Raw genomic sequence first — 10000 nt, forward strand, 5'->3', positions numbered from 1 at the left:
TGGTGTTGAGGGTAAAAAGCAGTAACCTGACTCCGCCAGATGGGCACTGTGTATGCCTTGATCCCGCCTCTAGCTGCCGCTGATTGGCCAGGCCGTTTTGTGGCCGGGCATCAAGTCTGCCTGAGAGTTCCCAGATGGGAGCAGGAGGGGGGAACCCAGTGTACTCTCTGCTGCCCCATCTGGCGGAGTCAGGTTAAAAAAGCAGCGGACCGAGCCCTGAGGGACCCCATTCAACAACAAATATAGGGCTTAAGTAGTTAAGTAGGCTTAAAGACATTGTGGATGTTCATGCTGTGATAAAAAAGAAGGAAACATGGCAGATCTACAAGCTCACAGGTCTTCACATGTCATTATCACTACTTTTGCCAGACACCATAGTACAACAATTGAATTACGTGGATTTAAAAAACAAAATCCCTCCCACCCCATGCTGCTCAGATGAAACGCTGTCATGGAAAACAAAAACGACATGATAGACAGTCGACCACATCAACGGTATCCTGTCCATTATAGGTGCTTCTATTCAGGTACAGGTAACGGACGAGAGGCAGCCAAGCCAAATTGTCTCTCTTTATTTTTTAAGGAGTACCTTATGACCCATCCTAAGTAGGAGCAGCGGGAAGCAGCACTGCAGGACCCGTGCCTATATGGCCAGTCAGTGCCTTGTGGTTAAGGGGAAAGCCAGTGGCATGTGCATAACATGCATGTCTTTCATTGGGAGGAAACCCACGTGAACACAACTGACCACAGGCACCAGATGGGGCCCCAGTGGGAGCCTTTTGGTGCGAGGCGACAGTGCTAACCACGGAGCCACCTTGCCACCCACACTGCTGTACTGCCTACTCTCAAGCCCGAGTTATACTTGGTTGCACACGTCGTCGTTATATTGTGGCTGGCGGGCAGAAACCTCTTATATTTTACCTTTTATGTTTTGTTTTATAAATGAATGCCCTACTTTGTCATACTACAGTGTCACACAAAAATAGCAAAAATAGTACATCTACAAGCTTGTAGAATGAGAGTCTAAAATGAAACCAATTTGGTTTCATTTCACGCTCCCAAGAGTTAAATTATTGTTAAACATCTGCATTACTTAATTTACAAGAAGTCTAGACAATTAGAGAATGTAGAAGAATTGTTATTTTGATCAAAGTATATACAGTATATGCCTGGCTGTTACCTATGGCAGGGGTTCTCAACCCGTGGGTCGCGACCCCTCGGGGGGGTCGCCAAATTATTTTAGGGGGTCCCCAAATTATTTAAAAAAAAAAAAGATTAAAAAAAATAGCGCGCCACTCGGTGGCTTGTAGATCTGCTATTTTTAAATAGCTAAATTATAACAATGCTTAAAACACCAAAAGGGGTTCCCGCCCAAAATGGTTTAAGGTTATTGTAGCAGTCAATTTATATTGGGGGCCGAGACATTGCCAAAGCATTTCCGGGGGTCCCCGGCCAAAAACATTGAGAACCCCTGACCTATGGTACCACTTCAACTTCACTTCATGGAATTGTGGACAAAATCGTATCCAACGACAACAAACTATTCTTGGGTTTGAGAGAAAAAATCGCATCAAATGGTGGTCCGCTGATATGAAAAGGGTTGAACATAACGCTCTACCTGGACAAGTTCTGATGTTCAGCTGCTTGTCTCTGCGTAGCGAAGCAAGTGGTCGTGACAAGTTGTTAGAGCTCATATCAAGATGTGGTTTTAGTGGTTAGCTCGCCCGTGGTCTCAAACATGGACACACACATGCACACACACTCACAGACACACACACGCACGCACACACGCGTGCACACACACACGCTTAAGTTGCACATACACTAAACTAAACAGTGCCAGTCGGTGCGAGGGCAGGCCGTGTTCAATACTCCCAACAACTCGTGGGAAATGAGCTTCCCCGGAACATTCCTAGCAATTCCTCCCACTCCACACACCAGTGTGTGTGTGTGTGTGTGTGTGTGTGTGTGTGTGTGTGTGTGTGTGTGTGTGTGTGTGTGTGTGTGTGTGTGTGTGTGTGTGTGTGTGTGTGTGTGTGTGTGTGTGTGTGTGTGTGTGTGTGTGTGTGTGTGTGTGTGTGTGTGTGTGTGTGTGTGTTTGAAGTGGTAGTTTTCCTCTGGAACACTTTCACACAGGCTATTCGTCTCATGTGCCAGCTGTGCGTGCAGAAAACCTTTTTTTCTGTGAGTGGTATTCCAAGAGATTCAAGATTTAGTTGTTCCTCAACATTGTACCAAGACATACAGTAATAGAGCGATGTGCCTTATTTCTTTGTTGTTTTCTATGTTTAATATTATTATTGCTGCTACAATGTCTGAGGAACCAGAACAAAATAATTGTACTCGCATGTACCTTTACACGATGTGTAACGTAGTGGTAGTAAGTTAAAGTTAAAGATTTTTGTACATTAATCAATAGCACGTGCTTAAGGTGCTTTGAAAATGCTGTGTGTGGGCGCCCGTTGGCCAAGTGGTCCAGGCGCATGCCACATATAGGCTTTGGCATGACAGCGCGTTGCGTGTTCGAGTCCCGTTCATGACGACCTTTGCTGCATGTCTCTCCCCTTCACTCTGTCCATCTTCACTTGATACTATCAATAAAGGCAGGAAAGCCAAAAACAAATATTTAAAAATAGAAAAGAAAATGCTGTGTGTATGGGTTCTATGTACAAAATATTACCGGTATATGCTTAAATATGTATACAGTGAATATATAAAAGCATATATTTGTGTGCATATTCAGTGTGTATGTAGCCTACATTATACAAGGCCTACATGTGTGTGGGATATGTATACATTACATAATAGGTGTGTGTGGGGTGCTATGCGTGATTCTGTGCATACATGTAACTGGGGGTAGACAGGCAACAGGTCCTTGGTCTCAATCATTCATGGACCTGGTTGTCTGGTGGAAGTAGCCGTATCTGAGTGTACTGGTCTTGAATACAGGGACGTAGCTGACCATTTGTATTTTGGTTACCTGTCTAAATCCCTAAAACACCTCCATAACCCGTTATATTATGCATTGATGTGGTTTGGGCGTTACAATAATAAAACCAATCACGGGTCCACGTGCCAACATTGCCTTTAAGAGATCCCATATCCGTTGCCCGTTATACCCAGTTCTATATTGCTTCATAGCCTTACGGTCTATAGCCCATGGAAGAGTGATGTGCTGCTGCCTTGACTTGTGATGCACCCTGACAAAAAGGGAGCCCTATGGTACCAGGAGCAGTTAATCTGTGGTAATATAATGAGGCTAATTAATGTCATTCCCGTTAACTTTTCATTAACTTTTCCGGGATTAATACAAATTTTAATCCCTAAAACATTGAACTTTGCAGGTGTCAATAAACAGTCTGTGCGAGCGCTATATGGCCCTAATATCCAAAGTACTCTCATTGTCCTTTGTAACTTTGTAGCCAGCTGTCTGTGTTGGCGCTCTCTCTGGCATTGTGTGTGTGTGTGTGTGTGTGTGTGTGTGTGTGTGTGTGTGTGTGTGTGTGTGTGTGTGTGTGCGTGTGTGCGTGTGTGCGTGTGCGCGTGTGTGCGTGCGTGCGTGCGTGTATACACCATAGAGTTATAAATGTATACTGTAGCCCCAAAGCTATAGCTCCGCCCAACGTCCAGCTGGGTAATGGGAGCACGACCGCGGCTACAGATCCTATAGCCTATGGGGACTGCAACCGTGACAACAAAGAGCCCATAGCCAATGGCAAAACATGCTAATAAACTGCTTACATTTGTGGAAAGTGAAAAATGGCCTTCGTCCAAGTCATGCAGACAGACATAGGTTTCATCATTTTATAGGATAAGTGGTGTACATTTCATACATGCACACAGACATTCTTTACATGTTTATGAACATGTAGGCCTGCAGTGTTTGTGTGTGTTTGTATCATGCATGTGTGCACATGTATGTGCACTCGACGACCTTGCAGGCGTATACGAAGGCTAAAATTATGTAATTTAGATAGCATATTATGTAGACATACCATTCTATAGTGTATACTTATCGTTTCATTGTACAGATATTCCACTGTTTGATGCATGTTTGGTTCTTGGCTTACTTCTATTCCTTGATGACTATTTCTTTGTATTTGATGTATAACCATGTTTTGTTCTTGCTTACTGTAAATCGCTCTGGATTAAGATTGTCTGCTAAATGCCTAAATTGTAAATTGTACGTGTGTACACTATCTCTACAGTACTGTATGTGTGTGTGTCTTACCTGAGTTCTGTCTCTTTGGACTCTTTGCAGGACTCTGAGATGATGTTCCAGCCAGAGTCAGATCAGATGAGTCCAGCTGATTCAAAGGTCAGAACACACGCACGCACGCACGCACGCACGCACGCACGCGTTGTTGTAGGCTACTTCGCCCAGCAGATATGGGATTTTTTTGTCATTAGTCATGTTTTCAAAATCTCCGTGGGTGATTGTAATCGGTGGGAAGGTATGTGTCTCTGATGTCTTGGTACAGTGTGGACAGATGGTTAGGAAATGTAACTCAGTTTCCACTTGGGTGCAGAGTCAGGTCTGCCTATGACACACACACACACACACACACACACACACACACACACACACACACACACACACACACACACACACACACACACACACGTTTATTTCACACCACGCATTGGCGGAGCTTAACTTGTAGCAAAATAGTGTTTGCCCCTCAGGGCTTATGTCTTGTTATTGATGCTTGTTAGTAAATCCAGTACTATAAAGCAAGTTATCTCAAAATGGTCATGAAATGTAATAAAGTTATTCCAAGACAGATAATAATATATACCATAACTTAAAGGACCATACTAGCAATTCAAATAAATTATATACACTGTTCTGTGACCATAGATCACGCTCCAACTCCAAAACTACTTTATGAAGGTACGGTTAAGTATAGTAATACTTTATTTGAAGGGGTATACATAATGCGTGCATGACACTTAAGCACTAATTACACCTGACCTGAAATAAATATACACTACCATGCATAAATGTACGTTCCATTTGGTGTGCTTGTTCTTGGAAATCCTACATAGTATTGTTCCACATCTGTCATACACAGTCAGTGTATAACACTGGCAGAGATTTTAATATCAGCCTTATGAATAGGGAACTGTAGAGTATGTCACTTTACTTATTATATTTCCCAACCTGTGCAGGTTGGCCAATTATATCACTTACTGTAAATCAAATTGTTGTCATTTTTGACATAGTGACAAGGGCACCTACGGATGGCTGCAATTCGAAACTGGCCCCCGTAAAATCTGAATCCCCCCCCCCCCCTTTCCCCTCACTGTATATGTTTCTTTTCCCTTTTTACCTCCATTATGATGAATTCCTGTTCTGTTCTTTGTCTATATAGAAGTGTCTATTTGTACGTCTCTAAATGTTTTGATGAATTGAACATGGTGGACCCTGTTGTAAACAAGTGTAATGCTTAATTGGGTCGTCCACTCACAGTTAACAGCCTTTGTATTGAGTGTGTGCTTGAAATGTACTGTAATTCTGCAAACTGTTAATACATTTTTCAATCAATCAATCAATCAAAGAGACAATGGCAATTTCAATTGTCCTAAATGATGACATTTGGACGCTGTGTCAACATATCAGTGTGAGTGTATGTCGACTGATAACTATGTCCTTTGGCATTCAGGATATGTCAAAGGACCACAGGGTCCCAACAAGAGCTCAGAGCTGTGGTGTGAAATCACTGTTATTAACTTTGACATGTTGCATAATGAAAGGGCTTTTAGTCATTCGTGTCAATGACAAAGGTCATACGCAAAAACTGAAACAATAGTCTCTAAAACGTTCACTTTGAAGATGTCACGAGGACGAATGCATCATGATACCATTAGTAACTTAGTGTTTATGCCCTCAGTTTATTTATTTTTTTAACTTTGTTTTTATTTCAAAAAATGAAACATGAACAATGAAACAGAAATCAAACAGAAATGTGAATGCAAGAAAACAAAAATACATAACAAAAACAGAGACAATAAAATAAATCCAAAGAAAAACAGAAAAACAGCTTGACAAACTTCAAAAATACAGCATTTTTCAGACAGTACAAGGCAAGGCAGGGAACAGCAGGAGACATGACTCATAATATACAGCAGATATCCAACATTAATTGTCACAAGCCCGGCCTGCATCCAGCCCTTGCTTATGCCCTCAGTTTAGGACTTTAAAGTTCAGAGTTTAGACCGAGGGACTGAGACACTGAGAGTACTTCATGATGGAACATGGGCCATCATGAAGTTTAGACCGAGGGACTGAGACACTGAGAGTACTTCATGATGGAACATGGGCCATCATGAAGTTTAGACAGAGGGACTGAGACACTGAGAGTACTTCATGATGGAACATGGGCCATCATGAAGTTTAGACCGAGGGACTGAGACACTGAGAGTACTTCATGATGGAACATGGGCCATCATGAAGTTTAGACCGAGGGACTGAGACACTGAGAGTACTTCATGATGGAACATGGGTCATCATGAAGTTTAGACCGAGGGACTGAGACACTGAGAGTACTTCATGATGGAACATGGGCCATCATGAAGTTTAGACCGAGGGACTGAGACACTGAGAGTACTTCATGATGGAACATGGGCCATCATGAAGTTTAGACAGAGGGACTGAGACACTGAGAGTACTTCATGATGGAACATGGGCCATCATGAAGTTTAGACCGAGGGACTGAGACACTGAGAGTACTTCATGATGGAACATGGGCCATCATGAAGTTTAGACCGAGGGACTGAGACACTGAGAGTACTTCATGATGGAACATGGGCCATCATGAAGTTTAGACCGAGGGACTGAGACACTGAGGGGCTGCCTTCACGAGGACGTCGCGGGCTGTTCCCCGCCTAAGTTTTGTGAACGATATAAAGCTTTACTGCGTCTACATTGCGGTTATGTTAATTATGTACGGGTCTAGACGAGACCGGTAAACTGCTTCGTTTTCAAGATACAGCTGTAGTACATATATTGCCGGCCTGTAGATGGCCACCCAAAAATAAAGAAAAAGCTTATTCTAAGGCAATATGAAAGCATTTTATAAATTATACTATTGGTATTTCACACAGGTGTTGCCAAATAACTAATTATCTCAGATGCGCATATGACATAGGCTATCTAGGTCATATCAATTTAATCAGCAGAGGTTGCAGAGCAGTGATGCTTCTCACTCTGCACACACTGATTTACCAGCTAAAGTTGATGCCTACTTTAAAATCATAATATGACAAACCTTGGATTAATTCTTCTGAAAACGAGCAGCACGCACAAAGTAAGTGATTCACACATTCAGAGAGAGAGAGAGAGAGAGAGAGAGAGCGCGGGTGCGCTCTCTCTCTCTCTCTCTCTCTCTCTCTCTCTCTCTCTCTCAGATGATCATACAGCTCACAACGAGGAGCGGCATGGTACATTGTGAATTTATGAGTTTGACTTTGGAGATTGAATATATATTCGCTGGTGCGCAACACCTCTGAATGTCAGATAATTGCTCGTTTATAGATTGATTACACCTGCTGGCAGTGGCAGCACAGCTAATCATTGCACATAGGCTATAGCCTACAAAAGTATAAAAAAAGAGCAATTGGAAACAGTGAAAACAGGCCGTTTATAGAGGAATATGGACAGTAAACAATGTGTTTATCCTACCTGTGGTCTCTCAATGCAAAGCCGTTTTGAAGTTACACAAAGAATGTTTAATTTCCACCCAAGAAGAGAAGCACTTTGATGAGGTCCATGCATGCTTTGCACTGTGCACTGCGCAGTCAGACCTGCCTGAGAGGAACGTGCGGTGGCTGTGCTGCCTATCTTGTATAGCCTATATACTAATCTATTCTACACTACACCATTTAATAGTAACAATAATGTAGAAGATCCGTTTTTTTTCTTGTCTTTCCGGATTGGTAATCACCATAATTTATATCTGTTCTCCAAAAATAGCTCCTCTACAAGCTCGTGCATGCGGGCTGCAGATCGGCTATTTTTGGAGAAGAGATTTATAGACATTATGTGCAAATATAAAATAGCTGTGATACTTATATGTAAGTGGTTATGGTGAAATAAACCATTAACACTAGTTAGTTTGGAGGGGGCGAGGGGACTATGACATCACCGTTTCAGCAAATTAGGCGGCATTCGCTGTACACACGGAGACGTGAAAGTCGCGTCTCCAAACTTTCCCACTCTGGAAGGTAGTTTCAAAATTAGCCGTTAAAGTCCCCCAAAACGCCGTCTCCGTGTGACAAAAAGGGCAGATCGGCTAATTACTTGCCCGAGAAACACCGAAATCGTCCTCGTGAGTACAGGCCCTGAGAGTACTTCATGATGGAACATGGGCCATCATGAAGTTTAGACCGAGGGACTGAGACACTGAGAGTACTTCATGATGGAACATGGGCCATCATGAAGTTTAGACCGAGGGACTGAGACACTGAGAGTACTTCATGATGGAACATGGGCCATCATGAAGTTTAGACCGAGGGACTGAGACACTGAGAGTACTTCATGATGGAACATGGGCCATCATGAAGTTTAGACCGAGGGACTGAGACACTGAGAGTACTTCATGATGGAACATGGGCCATCATGAAGTTTAGACCGAGGGACTGAGACACTGAGAGTACTTCATGATGGAACATGCAGCCCTTCGACTCCGCCGGCAGAAATACAAATAGCAAATGAAAAACAAAAGCATTAATGATCTAAGAGAGAGAGTCAGATGAATTTACAGTTGGGTGCCACCGATATTGTCCCTTATCATTTGACCCATTTAGGCCTGACCTCAAAATTTTAAAAAATCCTTCTAAATCCTCCAGTTTTCTGAAATAAATATTTTCACGATTTTTCAAAAATAGCAGATCTACAAGCTCGTAGCTATGAGCTTGTAGATCTGCTATTTTTCAATAGCTAAATTATTACATAATGTTTAAAACACCAAAAGGGGTTCCCGCCCAAAATGGGTTAACTGTCCTTTTGCGCAGATCGCGCAAACCTCAGCAAAAAGAAAAGGACAATATCGATGGCCTCCAACTGTATGTCTCATCATTTATTGTGCTGTTGGCTTGGAGTCGTCCTGTGCTGTCATTCATGTCGAGAACAGTCACAGGTGAATGTATATGTCGTGGTTAATATAGCGTTGCTGATAATTGTGTGTTTGTGCGCTGTAAATCCTGCTGAGATGGAGGTGGCCATACCTGGGCATATGTCTTGGGTAATATGCTGTTGGAGTTAATTGTGTGTATGTATGTGCACTGTAAGGCCTGTTGATGTGTAGGTCAGTGTGACTTAGTTGCTACACTGTTGTTGTGAATGATGTGTATGTACTATGTACAGTATGTGCGCTGCAAATCTCGTTGAGGTACAGGTGAGTCAGTGTATGTGCCTCCCTGCGCTGGGGCTATAATATGCTATGTTTACAGTATGTTGTCAGTTATAATGTACTGTAGTGCTTATGCTGTAAGTAAGTAGCCTGGCTAATAAGCCAGACTAATATCACACAACACTGTCGCGGTATATTAGTCTGGGCTGGCTCCACTTGGATTTCATTTCCCGGGGGGCGGGTTCAAACATTTTGTCTTTGACGCAATTGGTCAGAGCTACTGTCAGTCAAAGGTCTCAAGCATTGAACGTCACTGTACCAAAGCCCGCCCATATTGCATACCGTGTCCCGATTGGCCCGACCTGTTCTCGGTTTTAGGAAAGAGGCGTGCTACTGAGCCTCGCCAGACCCTAATCCGCTGGCAGGCAAAAAATGTTTTGCCAACGGCTGATTCGGTCTGGTTTATTAACCAGGCTAGTAAGTAAGAGTAAGTAAGTCTTACATAGGCGTACCCCTTCAAATTGGGGAAAAACCTCTTGTCTCGATATTCTAACTTGTTGTGATTTTTCGTACATCAATGCAATTTTCAATGCACTTAACATTTTGAGCTTGTAGATCTGCTAATTTTGCTATTTTCTTTATTTGAA

The 10000-nt window shown here is 42.7% G+C and overlaps 1 protein-coding gene across 5 annotated transcripts in view; it reads left to right on the plus strand.

The window, feature by feature from the left end:
* phldb2b (pleckstrin homology-like domain, family B, member 2b) overlaps positions 1 to 10000 on the plus strand; it is an 86497-nt gene that overhangs the window by 17088 nt on the left and 59409 nt on the right. For all 5 annotated transcript variants that reach the window (XM_079490141.1, XM_079490140.1, XM_079490138.1 and 2 more), the window contains exon 2: positions 4262 to 4318. In XM_079490141.1, the coding sequence (XP_079346267.1) occupies positions 4262 to 4318 (57 nt within the window). The remainder of the gene's footprint in view (positions 1 to 4261; positions 4319 to 10000) is intronic.

Source organism: Electrona antarctica (assembly GCF_951216825.1).
Source record: "Electrona antarctica genome assembly, chromosome: 20".
NCBI classification, from domain to species: domain Eukaryota; kingdom Metazoa; phylum Chordata; class Actinopteri; order Myctophiformes; family Myctophidae; genus Electrona; species Electrona antarctica.